This window comes from Ipomoea triloba, chromosome 3 (assembly GCF_003576645.1).
Source record: "Ipomoea triloba cultivar NCNSP0323 chromosome 3, ASM357664v1".
Classification (NCBI taxonomy): Eukaryota; Viridiplantae; Streptophyta; class Magnoliopsida; order Solanales; family Convolvulaceae; genus Ipomoea; species Ipomoea triloba.
This window is the reverse complement of record NC_044918.1, coordinates 22,659,647-22,683,642: the sequence shown is the minus strand read 5'-3', so window position 1 is coordinate 22,683,642 and position 23,996 is coordinate 22,659,647. Positions and strand designations below refer to the sequence as shown.

Genomic DNA, 23,996 nt, shown 5'->3' with positions numbered 1-23,996 from the left:
TACGCCTACCCAACCCAGCATTTCAACCCTTGCCAATTAACTAATTGTCCTTGAGGTGGTTTGGCAATTGGCAGCTCCCCCACCCGTCCTACACTACACTACAGTACCCGTATAACCAATTCCACTCAACATCAATAATTACAATGTTTCATTATAGTGATCCATCCATCCATCGGGGAGGTGAAATCAATTCAACCTAAATATCTATCACTCAATATTCCCGATCATGAAAATTTCAATCCATCCTACAAATATCCACCCGAATTCACCCCGCATGGATCAAGTTTTTTGGGTGGTGGATTGGGAGTAGGTCCTAAAACCCCAAACCCGCGGTGGATTGAGTTTGAATTCGAGTTTTATATGTAAAACCCCACCTGACCCCACCACCTATAAAATTAATACTCCATCTGTTCCATTTTGTCTGTATTGTTTACTATTCATTAGTCAAACCAACTATTTCTTCTTTAGTAATTTTTAATTATTTTGGCCTCAACATACTTACAACACTCTCTTTATACGAACCCTGGTCCATGGTATAACAATGGTTACCTCCATAGCACTACAAAAAGCAATAATAAGTTATGTGTAACATGAAGATTAGAATTGGCCATGCTCTGCAAAGCAGCATAAACTTTGTGCACCTTATCTATTAAAATGGGTACAAGCTTGTTAAGCTAGATATCATGAATACAGTCAACATTGTACAAATAAGCACAAGTAAATGCACCAAAAGTGCATTATGTGACAATTGCCACCAAGCATACCAAAAGTCAGTTGCAGACTAAATAACACCTGTTGTAGAAGATGGAGGTTATATATTAGAGGTACACAACAAAATCATCAATAAGCACAAGGTGAATGTAATAGCACCCAATTGACTTCTCGAGGTATGCACATAGGTTAGAACTAAAACATTGAAGTCCCGCACTCATGTACAGTGCACACTTACCTAGTCAAGGGCAAATCTTGCAAAAGACAAACAAAGAATCCAATTTGGGAGAGATACCACAAATCATGAGTGAAAAATAGTCTGAACTCTAAAAGCCACTCCCTAAATACAGTGTGATCACCGTGGATATCGTGCTATGGTCATAGGGCTTATGCTAGAGCAGAGTCTATTAGGCAATGTGATGGACTGCTGGTAGCAGCCAGCAGGCTTCTTAGACAAGTCTTGAAAGGACAGGTTGCTATAGGCAGTTAGGCACACTTAAGAGCAAGTGTGGTGAGCATTCATGGGCCCACGGCTATTTAAAGGAGACTTGAAATGAAGTGGGGGAATCACATGCACTGCATAAGTGCAGCTAAGACCAAGTTGGCCATGCCATTAAGCCATTTGGACCTTCCATGACTAGAATAGTTAAATGCACCTACACAAAGCCTTGTACCTCTTCTCGGTTTGTAGACTTGTAGTTCATATGATTTGTTTGGACACAGGTCAGGGAAGAAAATTTAAACATTTGACAATCCACAAAGGCATTTCTACTCCCTAAGCATAGTGTCATATATTAAGTACATAATTATGTGTTTTTCTTATCAAACACTAAGAATCTCCCTTGTCATTTATACAAAGGGTAGAAGAGAGAGAAATGATTATTGATTGTTGTATCAATTCCTAAACTTTTTCACAATGCCCAAATTCAGTATGCAATCAAATAAAACCCACACATTTCTCTAACATTAATATACATAAATTGCCCAAACCTCAAATCTGGAAGACAAACACACATTAGGAATGTCAAAGGTGGAATTTATAGCTTTTCTCTAACCAGAATGTCACAAAATCAAGTTAGATACCTGTTGGCATTTTAACCCATCTTGTTGGTTCTGTCTCAATAAGATCAATATACCAGCCTAAGGAGAGTTCAGAATCAAGGAAACATGGGGTCAATCGAGGCTAAGCTTGTGCTTCAGAACCTAACTACCCAATCAGTACCTTACTCCTGGTTGAGTATTTTGTCTTCTAGTAAGTTCCTCGATCAGGAGTAAGGTACTGATTGGGTAGTTATAACTACTTCCGAGGCTCATTTTTCAAGGATGATAACAAACTAAAAAATTTATGCACTTGGATTGATTCTATTGGGTCATTTAGCTATAGGCTCACATATATGTATAAATATGATCTCTCATCACTTGGGAAGGGGTTCCACACCATCACTACATTCAATCATACTGCTCAGGAGGATTGGGCAGCTTGTTATTATCTCAATTATTGCTTTCTAACTTGTCATTATTTATTCCTGATCTTATACATTATTGTCCTGAATCAGTATTCAGTGACCAAACTACTCAATCAACTGCCCACAATGATTCTAACTACTTGTGTTAAGCCTCTAAAATCCTAAATACCAACATTACCATATTAATAATAGTATTCAACTAGAAACTGGAAATCCAATAAAGATATTGCCAATCAAATCAATAAAAGAGTTTTCACAACACCATTCACTTCACATTATCTCTTATTGCTCTCAAACAAAGTATAAAAATTCCAAAACCCCAACAAAGCAACATTGATGGGATCGAGTAGCAATACACTCCAAAAGGATATAATACAATAAAACTTTTCGAGCATAAAAGATAAAGATTTGACATTTACCAACGATTTGATGGATCTATCGACGGACGAGTGATCATACGGGGAGCTTTTCGACGGAGGCCGCTAGAGAGTCAGATTTAGGGTTAGGGCTCGAGCAGTCAGGGTCGATGTGAGAAGGAGTAAGGGAATTGAGCATGAGAGGGGCATCCTTGGCCTCTTCATCATCCTCGTCGTCGCTGTCGCAGGTGTTGAGGTTAACACAGGAGCAACGCTCCAAAGACGCGAAGAACGCCGACGCGACGCTTGAGCCAAACCACCGAGCCAGACCGTCTAGCTTATCGATGTTGGTGTTCTCCATATCTATCCAGCTCAGATTCACAAAACCCTACAGAGAATTTCTGGAGTAAGCTTTCCTTTTGTCACAATCCAACTGCGATTTAGAGAATTAGAGAGACAAAGAAGTGTAAGAAGGAGAAGAATCCAAGGACGAACGGGTCTACCGTCTACAGTTCTACACTCTACAGAAAGAATAGAAATTTGGAAACGGGTCAAACTCGCAATTTATCCTACGATCCTATCCGGACCGGTTTATCAAAGAGTTCAAACTATTTAAATTCTCAAATCGTACTGTCTAAATTTTTACTCCATAATGTGATTGGTACTGATAAATTAATTTTTTCGTCTTATGTCTACATCAAAATTTTTTATGTAGAAGCAAAAGTTAAAAGTAGAAAATGAAAATATATATAAAGTGTGTTTGATTGATAGGTTTAACTATAAAGAATGGATGTCAAATTCATTGTTTAAGTTTTTATAATACTACTATAAACTTTGATCACCCAAAATTCATCTCCTAATAAGATAAGAGTTTCATCACTTCTCTCATTAACCGCTTTCTGAACTATTAATAATCATTCATTTAATCGTACTACCAAACATGCAAAATATTTTCACCAAAACCCATTACCATTATCATTACCAAATATTTAACACATATTCTAATTTTGATTCCATATACACCCTGCACCCGTAATATTTTCGTTATCACAAATTCCCAAATCCCAATATCCCATGCTAAAGGGGGTTTTAATCATTTTTTTTAATTAGGGTTAATTTAAAAATTCATAAAATATTATTTTTTAAAAAAAAAACTACAACATTTAAAAAAATACTTTTTAAAATTTTAATTTTTAGTGTTTATTTGAAAGTAAAAAAATTATATTTTTATTTAACTAAAATTTAGAAAAAATAATTTTTATTTGTAGTTCATTTTTAAAAATATAAACAAAAATTTATTAGAAAATTATTTTTTATAAAATATTAATTATTTTAGAGTGACTCTCTTGTGAGGATTGGTGAGATAGGTAAGTCAATATGAAAATGTAATATTTATACTGAAAATTTTAATATTAATCAATAATAAAGTGTTTTTATTTATTTATAAGAGAATTGTAATACTTTTGAGAAAAATGTAATTCTTTTAAATTGAAATGTAAAAGTAGAGTTTATTACTGAAATGGTCCATCGACTATTGTGAACTTACCAATTTGGTCCTCGATAATTTTTCGTGCCCAATTAAGTCCATCGACTTTGAAAAATTTAACCAATTTGATCCTCTGTTTATTTTTCCGTTAAACATCCGTTAAATCGGGACCAAATTGGTAATTTTGCTATAGTCAAGGGACCATTTTAGGAAAAAATTAATTACCAAATTGTCCCTTGACTATAGCAAAATTACCAATTTGGTCCCGATTTAACGGATGTTTAATGGCAAAATAAACGGAGGATCAACTTGGTTAAATTTTTTAAAGTCAAGGGACTTAATTGGGCACGAAAAATTGTTGAGGACCAAATTGGTAATTTCACAATAGTTGAGGGACCATTTTGGTAATAAACTCGTAAAAGTATTACTCCATACATTTTTTTTTCAAAAGTATTATATTTCCCATTATAAATAACAAATAGTTTATTCCTTATTAGTATTACAATTTCATCTTGACTTAACACGCTTCACGGGCAATGATCCGTACACAAACTTTTGTCGTTATTTTAATAATAACAACAAAAACAACAACAACAACAACAATAATAATAATAATATTTTTTATACATAAAAATATAATAATACTAACTAGATAAAAGTTATAAATACACATTAGATGTTAATACAATAAGGTTTCATGTTCTAACATAACTAATAAGATTTTCTACTTCAATTAACAAAAACTTATCTTACAGTAACTAATAAAGTCTCATGCCCCAACAACCATAATCAGAAGCAATAAAACAATGGGGCAACCCCAGTCAAGTTGAATAGACAGTTTGTTTTGTAATCACAAGATTTCAAGTTAAACTCTATTATTGAGCTTCTTGGACTGAGTCAGTCAACTATGTGCAACCAAGGTTGGTTTATCTACTTGTAATCAGGGACGGATCCCGAAAATTGATTGACTGGGGGCAAAATTTAAATTACGTTAGAAATGTCAATGACAAAATATAAAACAACCATAGTAAGGTTAAAATACAAAATAGGGAAAATGACACTTTTTCCGCCTATGTTATGTGCATATAGCACTTTTCCCCCCTGTGTTATTAAAGTGGCTATTTTTCCCCCTGAAATGTTAAATTGACATTTTTACCCTTAAAAAATAATTATTTCATTTATTTTTCTTCTCCAACAAATTATTACTTATATGTATGGATGATCACGATTCGGTTCGAACCTAACCAAACATTGTTTTAGCAATCATACCGAAATAGTATGGACGATTCTGGTTACGAATCAGAATCGAAAAAAATAAAATTAAATAATTGTTGAACCGTGAACTGGAACTGAACTACAGTCATATATAGTGAAAATGATCAAACACTTACTTTGATAAATCGGTACGGTTCAATTCCAATTTCGATTTTGAACCGCCAATCAAAACTTATTTAATTAATTATTTATTTTTTAATTTTATTTCTTATTTAAAAATAGTCTAAATTCAACAATTATTTTATTTTATTTTTTCGGTTCTAAATCGTAACCGTAACCGTCCATACTATTTAAGTTCAATTGCTACAGTGTTCGATTAGGTTCGTATCGAACCATGATCTTCCATACATATTAGTAATACTTGGTTGGAGAATAAAAATAAATGAAATAATTATTTTAAGGGTAAAAATGTCAATTTAACATTACAGGGGGGAAAGCTACCACTTTTAAAATAACTGAGGGAGGAAAACTGCCACTTTAATAACACAGGGGGAAAAAGTGCTATATGCACATAACATAGGGGGAAAAAGTGTCATTTTCCCATACAAAATACATCATAAATTACAATAAAGTGTTTTTGATAGATTACATAATAGTTAGGGTCAAAGCCAAAATATACTTAAGTGGGTGAATTTTGTGAAAATATTTATGACAAAATATGCAACATAATCAATTAGATAAAATAATTTGAATAACAATATATTCCTAAACACTTTTTAATTTTATTTTCTTTCAGTTGAACCATTTAATTGTTAAATAAATTATTGTGTGTCTTATCCCAACATGACCCAAATTTTGCTTGCTCTAGCCAAATAGTAACGAAGCAAATAATAGATCAACCAGCTCATTTGACATGACAAGGAGAGAGATACCCGAGCATATAAGAGGAATTTGTCTTGTGAGATTTTTACTTAAAGTTGACAGGCCGGTATAGAATTGAATTGGTGAGCAAATAATGGGTGTGAAATGTCCTCTCGGATTGGGATTTATAGCATGACAATTATGCAATTACTAAGAATCCACGTAATATCTGTCTCTTTACTATTATCCTCTCATATTATCAATTACTATTTTGTTCATATCCTGTAGGTGAGATTAATCTTTGTAGAGTGATTGTACATGTTTAAGAAAATCTCTAGTAGAGACTTGGTATTTAAGTAATCTATTTGTGACACATCTCTCTTTTCTAGAGTAATTTTCTTGGTGTATTATTTATAAAGCCATTATTATTCTACCATACGATATTGTTCAAATATACCATAGAGTATTTGTTGATTTTATAGTTGTGTTAGCTTATCGACTGACTACCACGTAGTTATAAAACCAACAGTTTACATTGCAATGTGAATCTTGGTCTACGATATAATTTACGTGTTATAATTTGATGTTGTTTCACCTACCTCTGGTTTATTTTTGTCGACATCTTGGTTAAATTTAAGATGGATGGTGCGAAGGAGGTCTCTACACCCATGCATACTTCAGATATTTTGTCGCCGACTACTTCTTCAGATATTGTGGATGCGACTGGGTTCTGTTGTTTGATTGGACTATTGCAGTACTTGGGAATTACACGACCAGATGTTTCTTTTGCTATTAATCGTCTCTCTTAGTTCATGCATACTCCTGTAGCTTCTCATTGGTCAGCTGCAAAGCGGGTCATGAGCTACCTCAAAGGGACGATGTGCCATGGTTTATTTCTTAAAAGTGGTTCTTTTCTTGACTTGATGGCGTTCTCCGATTCAGATTGAGGTGACTCTTCTACCTCTGGCCGTTCTCCCAGCTTACATATTGTATCTTGGTTTCAATATTATTTCTTGGAAATCCACACATAAAAAATTAGCGTCTCGTTCTTCTACAAAGTCGAGTATCGCGTTCTGGCTAATGTTGCTACAGAGATATTATGGGTTCAGAACCTATTGCGTGAATTGAAAAACCCGTTATGTCGTTCTCCTGTGCTATTTTGTGATAATCTTAGCGCGCGCCACTTATGTTTGTTGGAATCATGTTTTCCATTCCCGAATGAAACATCGTGCACTAGATTATTTTTTTGTACGTGAGTTAGTAGCTGATGGGGCCTTGGTCGTTCGGCATGTGTCTTCGAAGTGTCAAATTGTTGATGTCCTTACAAAGCCTTTGGGGCGTGCCTTGTTTCAACATTTTCGGACCAAGATTGGAGTCTCTGATGGATCCTTTATCTTGCGTGGGCATATTAAGCAGATAGTTCGGACCAAGTTTAAAGTGCTTCTTTGTTGACTTAGAAGTTACAAATCTATGAATGAATTGTTGAGAAATAATTACACAACGTCAACGGAGGCTGGCAACTATTAGGAAACAAGAAGAAATCAGGGCGGATGAAAGTCTGTGCCGTGTTGTAAAACACTGCCTTAAAAGCGTTTAATTTCCGGTGACGGTCCTGGACGCTCTCGACTGGCTACACAGATTAATGGCTATGCATATGCTCAGATAAAGAAAGCAAAAGGTGAATACCAGTAGTGAAGAGAGAATAAGGCTTAGAAGCACGGCCTTTCCTTTGAATTAGAAGTCAGTAATTTATAGCAAGAAGCTTAACAAACATCTCCTAAGCTTAACAAACAACTCCTTTCCTCACCACTCATTTTGCGCTATTTATGTGGCTATGGATCTTGACTAAGAAAGTCATGACTAAATGTGTGGACATGTCTTTTTTCCATGAATGGTTTTCCAACAATCTCCCACCCATTCTCGAAAAAGGACTAGAGAAAATGTCTGAGCAGTACACCAAAGTTGACATTAATGTTAGTGAATCAGCTCTTGAACTAACACGTAGTGACATTGAGTAATTTACTTCCCAAGAGTGATATGAACCTTGAACTCCTTGATTAGATAAATTTTGAACTTCAATGCACACATCAACTTTTATAAAACCCCGTTATGTCTATCTCAATATAGAATTTTCAAATCCGTCAAGTCTATCTCAATATAGATTTTACCTTTGTCAAGTCTATCTCAACATAGACTACCCATTCTAGGCTACAGAGTGAATTATGACTATTTTACAAGTCATAACGAACTTCACATGTTCCATTGTGATCACCACGTTAACAATTAATTGTCGTATAGACTCATGTCTAACTCTTATGTGTCTATTCTTCCTAATTTAGACACTAATTTTGCGACACAAATGACAGTTTGTGAATCACAAAGCATAGGTACTGAAGTTGTGAGACTCCCCCACAACTGCACATCTACCAACATATTTCTTAACCACTCAGCTTCTTGGCTTCTTCAACCAAGTGCTATGAATTTTGCATCCATAGTTGATTTAGCTATGCAAGATTGGTTTAGTGGATTTTCAAGAAGTAGCTACACCACACATTGTGAAAACATATCCACTGATCACTGAACCTCAGATGCTCATGAGTACTCTAGAAAGATAACTCATTATCTTTCATAACAGGTGGTTAACCCTTTTTACTCAAGTAAGTGATTTCGTTAGGTCTATCTAAATATAGACTATACCCAAATTAGGGTATGAAATCATTAAGAGCATTTTATGCCCACCTTCTCAATTATTAATTAAGCACTGAATTTATTAAGTCCATCTCAATAGGGCCACCCATCTCATAGGGTTATAAATTCATTAAGAGCTGCAGCTCAACCTCACTAGTACACACATCATAGGAATAACCAATTAGTGTACTATTTTGTGATTCTTTCCATGGCTTCGTTTGACCACGAAAGTGTGACCCACCACGAATTCATCACCTCTTGGGCTTTTAGTCATCCCATCAATAATTCAACCTCATAAGTAGTCTTTTTTGTTAAAGTAAGTTTATACTCTCGATCAAACTTACGTACACTTTGACATGTACTTTATTTACTCACAAGTAATTCCCTTGAAATTTTCATGCTTAACATGAAACATTCTTTTCATCATTCTAGGTACAACAGACAAGCTTCTAAAAATGAAATGTACAGATTTAATTTCCCCCACAATGCAACACTTACAAATAATTTTCTCAAAATATTTGTTTTCTTACCCAGAGCATACTGTGCTATGCAGACTTTATAGCAACTATGCACTTGGTTAATACATACTTAATAGTGGAATATATTTCAACCAAATAGGTTGCCTCAAACCACTAGGATTTTCCTTTATATAGGAACCTTCGTAGATCTTCAAATTGATTCAATTAAGAATTGAAATAATATGTATAAACGCTCATTGCTAGCATAATATAGAGATAATGTTTATTGCACATTGCTTTAGATTGTACATCACAATTATAAGTTTCACATACTTTCTTGAGAAAATTAGATCTCATACTCAAAGATCCAAACATGCATGCATTAGATAAATATTTATTTACATAAATTTCAACAAGTTGAAATTTAGCATCTATAACTTTAGCATTCAAAGTTAATTTCAACTTCACAATTTTCCTTCATTACATAACTCATATATAGCCCTGATGTAATGCAAAGTAATACACATTTCATATTTATTCTCAAAAGAAATTCATTCTTATAAAATGGCAATTTAAATCAACACTACTATTGCACTACTTAAGCAATATCTATTGCAAGGCTTTGATTGTTTAATAACATATTAAAGTCAACCTTATTTCAGGTGGGGATCAAGTAGCCCTTCACTAGCCTGCATGATCAACTCCCTACTTCTTAGATACTCTTAGGTTGAGTGGTGAAACAAAAGTTTACTTAAAAACCACCTTCCTAGACAGAGTATTCAAGAATGATGACTTTTTCATGCTATCAGGACACTAATAAGTACTAACATATATTCAGAGATTTAGACAACTCAACTAACATTTAGTACTAATAATATCTCATTTTATGCGAGCTCTCAGAAACTAGAGCAAATACGAGTTATTCAAAAATAATTACTATTTAAGGGAACACTATACTCATCTTGCACTTGTCAAATTGATCTGTGGTTCAATCTGGTTCAGCTTTGTCCTCCACTAGTTTTGCCCTTGCGGTAATAGCATTGAAACGCTCGGTGTCCTTGCTTACCGCACACGAAGCAGACTCATTTGAGTTTCTTGATTTTTCCACTCCATTTGTTCCTTTTATTTCTGACCCTTTGACTTTCAGCATCATTTGCACCATATTTTTTTTTGATAGTGTTTCCCAAATGATCTTTGCCAAGTCTTGTTTGACATAGATGTCAAAGAGCTTGTCATTCATCTATGACAGAAGGTATCCTCTAGCTGCAATGTTGTCATCTTCAAATTGCATCGGGGTTACACCCCATGCTTGTTCGGGAGGGGCGGGGGTAATTCGGTTCAGAGCTTACTTCTCTCGATTCTTGATCAACAAAAGGGAATATTGATTTAGTGGGTTCGGGTGGATTGGAGGACAACACATAGACCAACTTCAATTGTTGGAAAAGAATAAGCATCCTTTGAGCCCACCTTTCATAGTTTTTCCCATCTAGGGCAGAGATTTTGGATAGGTCGGGTATGACAGAAGGAGCTTTCGATTCTAAAGGCTGACTATTGCAAAATTAAACGCGTTTAACTGTTGAGAAATAATTACGCAACATCAACAGAGGCTGGCAACTATTAGGAAACAAGAAGAAATTAGGTTGGATGAAAGTCTGTGCCGTGTTATAAAACACTGCCTTAAAAGCGTTTAATTTTCGGTGACAGTCCTGGACGTTCTCAACTGGCTACAAAGATTAATGACTATGTATATGCTCATACAAAGAAGGCAAAAGGTGAGGACCAGTAGTGAAGAGAGAATAAGGCTTAGAAGCACGACCTTTCCTTTGAATTGGAAGTCAGTAATTTATAGCAAGAAGCTTAACAAAAATCTCCTAAGCTTAACAAACATCTCTTTTCTTCACAACTCATTTTGCACTATTTATGTGGCTATGGATCTTGACTAAGAAAGTCATGACTAAATGTGAGTACATGTCTTTTTTCCATGAATGGTTTTCCAACAATCCCTCACCCATTCTCGAAAAAGGACTAGAGAAAATGTCTGAGCAGTACACCAAAGTTGACATTAATGTTAGTGAATCAGCTCTTGAACTAACACGTAGTGACATTCAGTAATTTACTTCCCTAGAGTGATATGAACCTTGAACTCCTTGATTAGATAAATTTTGAACTTCAATACACACATCAACTTTTATAAAACCCCGCCATGTCTATCTCAATACAGACTTTCATCCGCCCTGATTTCTTCTTGTTTCCTAATAGTTGCCAGCCTCCGTTGACGTTGCGTAATTATTTCTCAATATGAATTGTTTTATAGCAATTCAACAAAGTTTTTGATTGATCCTGGTTCAAGAGTTTTGAACCACTCAGTCGCTCAACCCCCATGGAAAAGAAAGTTTGGCATATAATGGTATATGTTATTCCCATCATCAACATATTACCATAGTACAAATTCACATGTTCTTCTCGATCGATTTTCCCATTGTAGTTTTAGTTCCCTGGAACCCACATATCGATGGGGTAAACTTCCTACATTATTTGGGTCATAAAAGGAGTGGTGACTAGTAAGTTTATAGGATCGAGCGGTCACGACACTTGGTGTTCTCATTTTTATCTAGATATATCCCACCATAGTTAGCCAGAACACCTCTTGGGAGCTCCCTTTCGTTTGGGTTGGAGCGATCCCGACCCCCTCCCCGCGCATTTGATATGCAACTCTTTGTGACTCTTAGCTTTAACACGTACCTGCGCTTTTTCACACTTCTCGACCAATGTGCTTACAAGTCGACTCGTGGTCCTAATTGGTCATCCATAGCTAGTTTTATGCGTTCATGAACACTTTTACGACTCCTTGTTGTGGCTCACACTCATCGTTCAACTCAAACTCACCTTGGCATATGAACCCCGCAACAACAGGGCATATGAGTGTCCATGAATTTGAATCAACGGGGTTCATATGCCAGCTACATAAAATTTGAACTTTGCATTATATTCTTTGAGGGGCGGAACCACGGTGGGGCCAGTGCCCCCCTCCCCTACCCTACTCCCTTATATATATGTATGTTTATATATACATATATATCATTAACTTATATATAAAATCTATATTATTGATGTATACATTACTAAAGGTTTGAGTATTTTAGTTGGTTAGAACTCTAAACTTGTTAAATATAGTAGCCTGTGTCATAGGTTTGAATCTCATTATATATTTGGTAATATTTTGTCATTTACATTTCTAACATGCCATCATTTAAACTTTGTCCCACTTAGATGATTTTCTAGGTCCAAACCGGGATACAAAATGTAATTTCATATAAAATTGTTCCTTTCTATAGAAACCCGGAGACCGTGAAAATGATTTTCCTCTTCCCTAAATGCATGTGTAGGTAAGACAATGAATTTTGTTTCTTTCTCTCTTTTTTGGTGCTAAATACGTACTCTCCATTCCTCCTTGCTTATTATTATTATTATTATTTTTTCTTTCTAAGTTGATAACTTTCCAACGGGATGACTTGGAGCTTCTTTTGAAATTTTGATTTACAATAATACTTTAGACCTACTAAAGTGAATATGAATTGTTGGCCTGGGATTTTTTCTGCTTTTATCTTCCACATTTTAGATTCTATATCTAAATTTCGTAAACATATATAAAACATAAAAATTATATACTTTCACTGTTTGTTTTTTTGAAACAACTTCCATTGTTAATTAAATATCTTAGTTAATATGAAACCAATATACCTAGCTAGCATTGCTATATCATTGGAAGAGATTGAAATCAAATGAAAAGGCAGCAGAGCTGGCTTGTGAATTTTCCTTTGCTCACTACACACTCCAAGCTGAAAATGGAATTGCAAGAAAAGCATCTACGGGATGAGATGAGATATGCCTTTCTTTACCCTTAGGCCTTACCAAATCATCCAAAGAATTATTGGATCTCTCTAACTTCACAAACAGACCAATGGACAAATTCTCCAGCACTTGCCTCTTCTACACATTCCTCCTCCTTCTCCCACCATTTTACATCAAAGGAAGTGAAGCGATAATCGGAGTGAACTACGGCACGGTGGCCAACAACCTCCCTCCGCCGCCACAGGTGGCGCGTTTCCTCACCGAGTCCACCATCATCAACCGCGTGAGGCTCTTCGACACCAACCCCGACATCCTCAAAGCATTCGCTCACACCGGCGTAGCCGTCACGGTCACGGTCCCCAACGACCAAATCCCGCGTCTCGCAAAATACGCCTTCGCCCAACAATGGGTCAAACTCAACATCCTCCCTTACATCCCCGCCACAAACATCGTACGAATCTTGGTCGGCAACGAGGTTATCTCAACCGCCAACAAGCTCTTCATCTCCAACCTCGTCCCCGCCATGCAAGCGCTCCACGCCGCCCTAACGGCCGAGCCGTTCCACCGCCACATTCAGATCTCCACTCCCCATTCTCTGGGGATCCTCTCCAACTCCAGCCCGCCCTCCTCCGGGAAATTCCGGCCCGGATACGACACCCACGTCATCAAGCCGTTATTGGGTTTCCTTAGAGCTACTAATTCGCCGTTCATGGTTAATCCCTACCCATTCTTCGGTAGCTCCGAGGATACTCTTGATTTCGCCCTGTTTCGGTTAAATTCAGGGGCGTTTGATGAGAACACGAAGCTTATGTATAAGAACATGTTGGATGGGCAGCTAGACGCGGTTTATTCCGCCATGAAATTTCTTGGATTTGAGGATGTTGATTTGGTGATTGCCGAGACGGGGTGGCCGTCCAAGGGGGACCCCGGGCAGGCCGGAGTAGACGCCGACAGCGCCGCCGAGTACAACCGGAAGCTCATGAAACATGTGACGTCGGGAATCGGGACGCCCCTGATGCCCAACAGGACCTTCGAGACCTACATTTTCGCGTTGTTTAATGAGGACTTGAAGCCCGGCCCGACTTGCGAGAGAAACTTCGGGCTCTTCCAGCCCGATATGACGCCCGTCTACGACATCGGGATTCTCCGGCGAACGGTAGCCTCCTCCGCCGCCGCCAGTGGCGTTCGTCATCGTTGTCGTCGTCGTCATCATCATCACACTACATACTTTCTTGCACAACTTTGCTGCTTCATAATTGGTTTGATTATTGGTTTGTAAAATTTGGCTATCTGACAGGCAAGCGGAACGTTCCCTTCGCACCCACGGGCTGGGCCGCCCAGCCCGGTAGGCACCCCCGCGAGGAAGAAATGGTGCCTCCCCAAATCCGGAGCGGATGAGGAGGCGCTGCAGAGAAATATTGATTATGTGTGCGGGCTGGGCTTGAATTGCGACCCGATTCGGAAGGGCGGCGCGTGCTTTCTACCCAACACTGTTCGGGCTCATGCGGCGTATGCCATGAATGCATACTATCAAGGCGCCGGTAGACACGATTTTGACTGTGATTTTGAGCAGACCGGAACACTAACTTCTAAAAATCCAAGTAGGCTTTTCTTCTTTTAAGAAAATTAATTTGTTAAAATTCAAAATTTTATTTTATTGTTGTTTAATAGTTGTTTTTTTTTTTTTTGGAAAAATTTCAGGCTATGCAAAGTGCAAATATTGACAAGAGATGGTGAAGAAAGGAAGAACGTTAACTAATAGAGAAGAATATGAGGGTTATTGGCCATCGTGCTAAAGAGCGGGGTCGTCCGAGCTATTATGGTTGAGGCATGCTCGTGTTATTATTTTTGTTTTGTTTATATTAGTGGGTTTGTCTCTACTTTTTTGAAGGCTGGTTTGTGCCTGTATTATTTTACTTTGGCTTAATAAAATTTGAGCTATTAAAAAAAATAGAGAAACTTAAGTATATGATGAACAAGACTACAACAGCCTTGTTTTTACATAAAATTTGTAATTTTTTTCCTTCTTTTTTTTTTTCTTAAAATATAATAATATGTTTGATTGTAATACAAATTAATTTAGATAGCTGAAATTCAGGCATCCTATTGCAACTGTATTTCATAGTATTTGTGCTCCAAATTAATTATAGATATCAATTTTTTTTCTTAGACCACGAAGTGTCATGAGCATATGTTAAGAGTAGGAGGCACCTTTAAGCCCCTACCATACTCAGAATAATTATTAGTAATGAATATTTTGCATTTTTAATAGCCTCTTACACTCGTGTCTGTACATTATATGCACACGAATCTTCATCAATCTCCATAGCAAATTATTACGTGGACCATAAAAAAGTACTCCCTCTGTCCCATTTTATCTGCCATATTTACTATTCATTTGTCAAATCAAATCTTTCTTTATTGTTTATTTTTTTTAGTAACTTTTTATTATTTTTAAATTTAATTTTTTGTGTTTAATAGTACTTTTAATATAGTTTCTAAATATATAAATTTTATATATTAATGCTAAACTTAATATTATGAAAAATTAGATTAAAAATAACTTCAGTCAAACCTCGGTAAACGAATTAGACAACCAAAATGGGACGGAGGTAGTATATTTTCAATATACTAAAAGTACATTATTTATGTATTGGATGTACATTATAAAAAATAATGTTCTTTTAGTACTCAAATAATGTATTTTTCATGAATATAAGGTACATTTCTAATATATTAAAAATATATTATTTGTGCACTGAATATACAGTTATTTGATAGTATACAAAATAATGTACTTTTAGTACTCAAATAATGTATTTTATGTACACAAATAATATACATTTTATTTATGTTCCAAATAGCTGCGTGGACCGTGGACCATGGTCCACACAATAATGCTCCACCTCTCACTCCACCTTGTTGCTAGAGCAAGACTTTTAGGGACCTGTGATATAAGATTTGTTAAAAATTGATTCTAATTATTCCTTCTAGACCATGGTCCACACAATTAATGATTCACCTCTCACCTACCTTGTCGCTAGAGCAAGACTTTTAAGGGCGTGTGATATAAGATTCACCTCTTACCCCAACTACGGGAGTTGTACACAAACTCCCTTTAGTATTGATTTTCTTTAAATTTTTTTTTTTATAAATACAATTTAACAAGTTCATTAATAAATTATTATTTATGAAAAATAAAAAATTATTAAACTTATTATGTTATGAATGAAAATTATATTTATATTTTATGGGAATATCGGCAACTCTCAATTAGTTTTGAGTTAATGTTAATGGCAAACCTGTTAATTCATGTGTTAATATCTTTGGTAGATGTCTTATCATTTGACTAAGATTAGAAACATCAAAAGAATTAAAATAAGGACTCACATTTATGCAACAGATCCTACATCTACCAGCAGACATATTTTCAGCACGTAGACAAGATATCTTTAGATTACAAGTAAACATGTTTTTTGGACATGCACCAATCAGAGACATTCCTTTCACCTAAAAGGAAATGATTTTTAGGTAATGATCAATGGTGTATTGAGAAAAGGAGGAAATGGTAGCTTTTGAACACCTACAATTTCAGAAGGCGCAAATAAAAATTTTTCAAACATTCAAAATTTCATGCCCTCAGGTTTATATCAAGAACCACTCCTAGCGCATTAAAAAGTAAAAAAGAGATTATGTAAAGCAAAGAATTCTTCTATGAGCAAACTCATCAAGTATCCAACTATTCTACTATAACACTTCAAGAATCTATCCAAATTCTGTCCAATTAGTCTTTTATACTAAAATTCCTTGTCTCAAGGATTTGGTGGGCTTCTCTCAATGTGGCTGGGAAGACGACCCTTAAAGGAGGAAGTTAAGTAGTGAAGAACTTGCAGCTTCCCAAGACAAGGATTCAGTTGGTATTGTGGCGAAGTCCCTCTGGCTCTTGATGTTGGTAGTCTTGATCTGTCATTCTTTTGACAATGTTTGTAGTATTTTATGGTTGATCTCCCTTGGAGTGTATTCTCTTTGCAAAACAAACAACTCACCCAACAATTAATAAATCGAATCTCCATTTTTTCAATGGATTCACTAGTTAGCTTTCAAAATTTTCAAACTGTTGAACAACTACACTAAGCTTATTCTCACGAATATGCTCATTACCGACGAACAACTCGACTAGCTTATCCTATAATTGCTTTAATTTGCTGATCTTGTATAGGCTTTGACCTTGCTGAAAGTTATGGGATTCAACATTTGGACTATTATGTTTATTGCCTGGTTGTCAAGATTTTACGAGATATGGTCCTGCTTCGTCCATTCTTCTATGGCCTTTTCCACATAGATAGGCCTGATTGCTATTTGTTCCTCAGCTTGTATTGAAGATTCAACAACATCGGCATCCCGTTGAGCTGGAGCTAGTGGTGCAATAATATTGTTTTTCCTGATGGTAATAATTGGGACGTGCTGGATGACCATCCACATCCGGTTGTGCATTGCTGATAGATATATCTACATATATATTCTCCGATCATCATAATCTTCAGGTGGAAATATTAGAATCAAATCAGTAAGTGTCATTTTAAAAATATTTTATAAAATAAAGTAACACTACAAAGAATTTTTTTTTATTATAAAAAAACGAGATCAATTCAATACAATTCAATCGATAAGATTATTTAGAAAAACGACTCTGATACCACTTGTTGGTCCCATCGAGATTAAAGGTCTAAAGGGGAGTGTGAATAGACTTTTACAAAATTTAACTTGAATGATTTTTTTTTTTTTTTTAAAAAAACAAAACTTATCACTAGTGTTGGTTTTATGACTTTTGGGCAGTCAACGAATGACAAACACAACCGTTAAAATAACAAGTATATGAGAATATAGAGAATACGAAAAGAAATTTTGAGAGAAAAAGTATTGTATTACTGAAGATCGCTTTTCCCTTTTCGTATATGGAAGGGACTATTTATACATAGTTTGTGCTTATTTTGTGCTAAGAACCCTACAACACTACAAGAAATTGCACATTTGCCGACGTTTAAAAACGCCGGTAAATGAAAGAAAAACGTCACTAATAATTATTAGTGACGAAATAAAAACGTCACCATGGTCGTCGCCCTTGCGACGTATGGAAAGGTATTACTGACGAAATTAGAATTTCGTCGTTAAATGTTATAATTGCCGACATTTTTATATATTTTAAATTATGTCGTGTAAACGTTAGAATTTGTGACGAATATATAATAAAACGTCGGCAAAAGTATGAACGACGAAATGAAAAAAGCGTTGTTAATTAGAGCTTTACTGATGCTTTATATATTTTTATGCTTGTCATCAATGATAACGATTGGCGGCGAAAATTGAGAAATCGTCAAGTGATGGATCTCAGCGCTGCACTATGCTTACTTCCTAGGGGGTCACCCATCCCGTGACTGCCGCTTAACCAAAGAGTTCTTTGGCTATCTGGTTGCCATATCCTACTTAAAACCAATTGGTGATATGTAGGTGGACATTAACCATTTAACCACATCCCTCCATGGTAAGCCACAGCGCCACGTCTCGAATCGAGCAGGGGTGATAGGTAGGTGGCGTCTCGAATCGAGCAGGGGCTGAACTCGGCCAACCCTGCCGACGCCCAACAATCCCCCTCCCAGCACCTGCATCAAAGGGCATCAACCTTTGATCACCAAGCCCAGATATGCAGCATGCCTGACTCCCAGCACCTGCATCAAAGGGCATCAACCTTTGATCACCAAGCCCAGATATGCAGCATGCCTGACTCGGTCCGCCTGACCTACGCCCACATCCCATGCTTGCATCAAAGGGCATCAACCTTTGATCACCAAGCCCAGATATGCAGCATGCCTGACTCGGTCCGCCTGACCTACGCCCACATCCCACCTGGGACTGGACTCGGCTTTCGCCTCGCCATCGATTCGAACACGTGACCTCGGCTCTGATACCAATTGATGGATCTCAGCGCTGCACTATGCTTACTTCCTATGGGGTCACCCATCCCGTGACTGCCGGAAGTCAAGCACGCTTAATCACAGAGTTCTTTGGCTATCTGGTTGCCATATCCTACTTAAAACCAATTGGTGATAGATAGGTAGACATTAACCATTTAACCACATCCCTCCATGGTAAGCCACAGCGCCACGTCTCGAATCGAGTAGGGGCTGAACTCAGCCAACCCTGCCGACGCCCAACATCAAGGAATATTTATTGACAAAATTTTAAATGCGTCACAAAATATACATTAGCTAGCATTTTATATATTGGAATCTTTGTCATGTATTATGCTGTTGGTGACGAATATTATGAATTGTTGAAAAGAATTTACTGATGAAATTCAAAATGCATCAATAAATATTATGTTGTTTGGTGGTTGTAAATATTTTTATTTGTAATTTAATTATAAAAACTAACTATAAGAAATACAAAAGTATTAATTAATAAATTTGATATGACTAGCATTAAAATATTGTAATAGAGTACTGAATTACAAGGATATAGTTAAAATAAGTATTCTAATAGATTTGCTAATAACTAAAATACAATATATATATTAAAAAGAGCATTGAATTAGACTCGCCAATATGAAACTTCCAAGTTCTGCATCAGACTACCTGGTTCCTTTATTGATAGAGAAAAACTCTGCATCAGACTACCTGGTTCCTTTATTGATAGAGAAAAACACAAGTTAATATGACATTACTAACTTCATTATGCATCAATTTAAAAACACAAGTTAATATGACATATGGAATATGCATCAATTTAAAAACACAAGTTAATATGACATATGGAATTTTAATGATATCGTCTAAGGAAAAAAAAAACATACTTTGTCTATCGTTCAACTATTGTAAACAAGTTCAAATATATATACCATAAAATGTAAATGAAAAAAAAATCACAAACCTACACACTAACTTGCATACAATCTTCTCAAAAAAAAAAAAAAAACTTGCATACAATCTTGATATTTAAGTTGTTCTAGCACTGTTTCAAAAAAATCACAAACCTACACACTTAACTTGCATACAATATTGAGTTATCAAAGTAAGAAAGCTTACCCAAAATAATATTATATATGTAGTCAAAGTAAGAAAGCTTACCCAAAATAATATTATATATGTAGTGTCCTAGCAATGTTTCAAAACATGAAGTCACACCTAGGTTCAGAAAGAGTCCTGCAAATGATAATTCTAATGTAAGACTCATAAGAAACTATTATAAGTACCTACAACAAAATGTGCTTACCGAATGTTTTAAATTCTTGTTAAAGTTGGTGATAGGGATAATAGATTCTTTAGCAAAAAGTCGGATACTAAAGATGTTCCAACTCCTTCCAGCAATGATACAAAAGATGCTCCAACACCAAAAGTACTAAATAACACCAGTTTGTAGCTGGCTCACAGTCCATTTTCACAGCTTTTGACTCCAAAAGTTCAAACTATGTCAAAAATTATATCCTATATAAAAGCCAATTAAAAAATAAAAAGTTATGAGTTGGTTTACTGCAACTATCATAAGACTGAATACTTAAAAAATTAAATTAAAAAAAAAACTTAAGTTTAGTTGTGTATCTTACCTTGTAATTCACAAAAAAATGGTTAGTAGGATCTGCAATTCGAAATTTTTTTATGATGCATTAGAGTTAGAAGTTCAATTCAATAATTAATAATAGTAATTTTAATAATATATTGATACCAATCTTGGGTTGATCTCTCTGCAGCTAATGCAGCAAGTAACTCTTCATACTTTTCATATCGTTCAAACTTCATCTTCAATTCTTGAACTTCATTCTTTAGTTGAGTGTTTTCTTCCATTGTTGCTTTCATTTTCTCCTCAAGATGGGAATTATTTGCTCGAGTAGATGTAGATGTCACCAGTTTTGGTCCATTCCCCATTCCTTTAACATATCCTGATCTTTTGCCCATTACAGCATCATACACCTGATCAGCAGTCATGGGGTTTCCTTCTAACTCTGAAGTCTCAAGCATGGCCACCATTTTTTTCTGAAAAAGTTGACAAATTCACTTAAATGAAAAATGTTATAAAATATTATAGATCATAATAATAGTTGAAGATTTGTATTGCTTAAAGTTTCTAAAATCACGTACATAGTTCTCCTCAGCTTCATTTGTAATCCACTTGTCATTCTTACAACGTGTGAACTTAAACAAAGCAATCCTATTAGGCATGAAACATCCCTCCTCTTTTTGCCTCTATGGTTAAACAAATAAGCAATAATCAATTAAATATATATCTGAATTGAACCATAAATGAAATTTGAATACATACGAGTTCATTAAAGACCGGCACAAATGCTGCCGATCCTTGATTATGAGGCATTTTTTGTTGGTTGCGGCACCAAGAGTTTATCATGCATTTCACCTATAATATAAGCATCACAATAATATAAATATTTTCATCAAGGCAAAAGTATAACCATATAACTATAATATGAGGAAGAAAAAAACCTGTACATCTCCTTTAGACCAATAATCACATAGCTCATTCCAATTCTCAGTTGTTAGACCTTTAGGAACATGTAACTTTGCCTCAGTTGCAGAGTGATATTTCAAGAACTCTTTGTGCAATGCATGCTTGTAGTTTCTATAGCGAACTTTTAGAATGTTCTCCACACATTGAAAGACCCGAGGATCTTCTCGAAAGTTTACAATATCTAACCTCATCTGCCAAAAATAAGGAAAAATATTGTAAATTTTAGAAGTTGGTACCTAATTAAATACTGAAAACAATTTATATATTAACATAAACAATGTTTTTAAAGTTTGCAAATATTCAATATTGTTAGGTACTTACAAGAAGTTGTTCCCAAGCACAATTCTTTTCTTCCTTAGTGTAGTTAGAATATTTTATTGGACATGGCATGTAATCTCTAACTATTTGGCCGAGTTCATTGGATAACTTAGCTGATTCAATTCGATTTAAAGGACGCCCATGCTCTACATCAACAACAACTTGTAGCTTCTTTCCGGCAACCTCATTCCTTTTAACCAATCCAAATCCCCTTGTCGGTCCTCTACATGGCTTCTTTTTGGATAACCCACCATCTAAAAAATAAATGTGAAATAATAATAATAATAATAATAATAATAATAATGTTTACAACATTATAGTGTTAGAAAATATAATATGTTTCTATTGGTATCATTGGATTTCTTATTTTCAAATTGTAACCTGTGTTTGGTGTTGCATCTGGTGATAAAGTGGATGGCATGCTTTGATTTAGTTGATCTATAGATTGCGTATTGTTCACTTCAAGATTAGATCTTGGAAGAAAAGCTGTAGAACCCATCACTTCAGTATTAGTTGTGAGTGAAATCCAGTAGTGACTTCAGCAGTTGATGTTGAAAACTTGCTGCGTTTTTTTGATTGACCAGGTGCCATTTCATACCCTGCAAAAGTGAGAGAGAAAAAATAATTAGCTAAAGTAATGGTTTGCTATTTTTAAATGTCAATTCATACTCTTTAATTAACATACTTTGAGAAAACAATTAAACAATTCACTTATGAATCTTCAATTTCATCAGAATCATCATTCATTTCTTCCTCATTAATATCATACTCAATAGGAGATTCATCTTCATCATCTGATATTACAAAATCTTCTTCTGGTTCAATTCTTTCAGATGGCACAATAATAGCTTCCACAATGTGTGATTCTACATCTACTCTATGCAAGGATGTAGAAATGTCATCAGATAGTCCAATAGTTATGCCATTACTAGATACCATCTCATTGTCTTGATAAACATCATTATTATCATGTGTGTCATCTTTATCATCTGGTATACTACCAACCTCATTTTCATCATAAATATGTCTATGCTGAAATTGTTGAACAACTCGCCAATTTAATCCCAACTTTGGATCATTTAGGTAGAAAACATGTTTTGCTTGAGAAGCTAAAACATATGGATCATTTTTATACCAAAAGCTTGAAACTTTAATGCTAGTAAATATCCCATCATGTTGAATGCATGGCCTTTTTCCAATATCAAACCAATCACACTTGAAAAGAACAATGCGGTATCCTTTAATGTATTCCAACTCAATTACATCGTTTAACACACCATAAAAATCAATCAATTCATCTCCATGATTTCCTTGCACAGAAATTCCACAATTTTGAGTTTTATGACGACTGTCACGATCTTTTGTATGAAATCTAACTCCATTAACTATGCAAGATGTATATTTCCGAACACACAGTTGAGGTCCACAAGCTAATGAGTATAAGTCATCCATAGCTTTAGTTGCATGTGCATTATGTAATTGGAATACCTAACAGTTTAATTACAAAAATAGCAATAATTAGAATAAAGCATATTTTAAGTATTGTTTAATAATATTAATGTTGCACTAACCTTCTCCCTAAACCACTTTGGGAACTCCCTCTTATGTCTTTCATTAACATTAGACAAACTTTCCTTCTCAAGTAAACCAATGTGTTCACTACGAATGAGAGAAAGAATAAGAAAATATTAACTAAAATAAATTAGCTTTAAATTTTAAATTTAATTATATGATCTTATATCCAGAAAATATACTTACTCAATATATGATTCAACTTCATCACAATTACTCAATACAAACCATTCAATCTTATTAAGTTCTTCCTTGGTTAATTTTTCATATTTCCAACCACCAAACGGACGAACCTTATGTGAAAATATTAACAACCCATCATGTGTTTCTTGTCTATCATTATTTCTATCCGGTTTTTTGAAACGAGTCTCTACTCCATTAAGGTATAGAGAAAGAAAAGTTAAGCATTCATTTGCAACATAACCCTCAGCAATTGATCCTTCTGGATGAGCTTTATTTCTCACATAATGTTTAAGTGAGCCTAAGAACCTACAAC

The 23,996-nt window shown here is 35.3% G+C and overlaps 1 protein-coding gene across 1 annotated transcript; it reads left to right on the top strand.

Annotated features, from left to right (window-relative positions):
• The first annotated feature begins 13,130 nt into the window (after positions 1-13,130).
• On the top strand, positions 13,131-15,167 carry LOC116012502 (glucan endo-1,3-beta-glucosidase). Its single transcript, XM_031252053.1, has 3 exons — positions 13,131-14,249; positions 14,391-14,694; positions 14,795-15,167. Exons 1-3 carry the CDS (start codon positions 13,203-13,205, stop codon positions 14,815-14,817), a joined length of 1,374 nt encoding a protein of 457 aa, XP_031107913.1. The 5' UTR covers positions 13,131-13,202; the 3' UTR covers positions 14,818-15,167.
• The last annotated feature ends 8,829 nt before the right edge of the window (positions 15,168-23,996 follow it).

Coding starts and splice junctions, on each gene's coding strand:
- LOC116012502 (XM_031252053.1), top strand. CDS start 13,203: ATGGACAAATTCTCCAGCACTTGCCTCTTCTACACATTCCTCCTCCTT. Junction 14,250..14,390: donor TCGGGATTCTCCGGCGAACG/GTAGCCTCCTCC, acceptor GCTATCTGACAG/GCAAGCGGAACGTTCCCTTC. Junction 14,695..14,794: donor ACTAACTTCTAAAAATCCAA/GTAGGCTTTTCT, acceptor GAAAAATTTCAG/GCTATGCAAAGTGCAAATAT.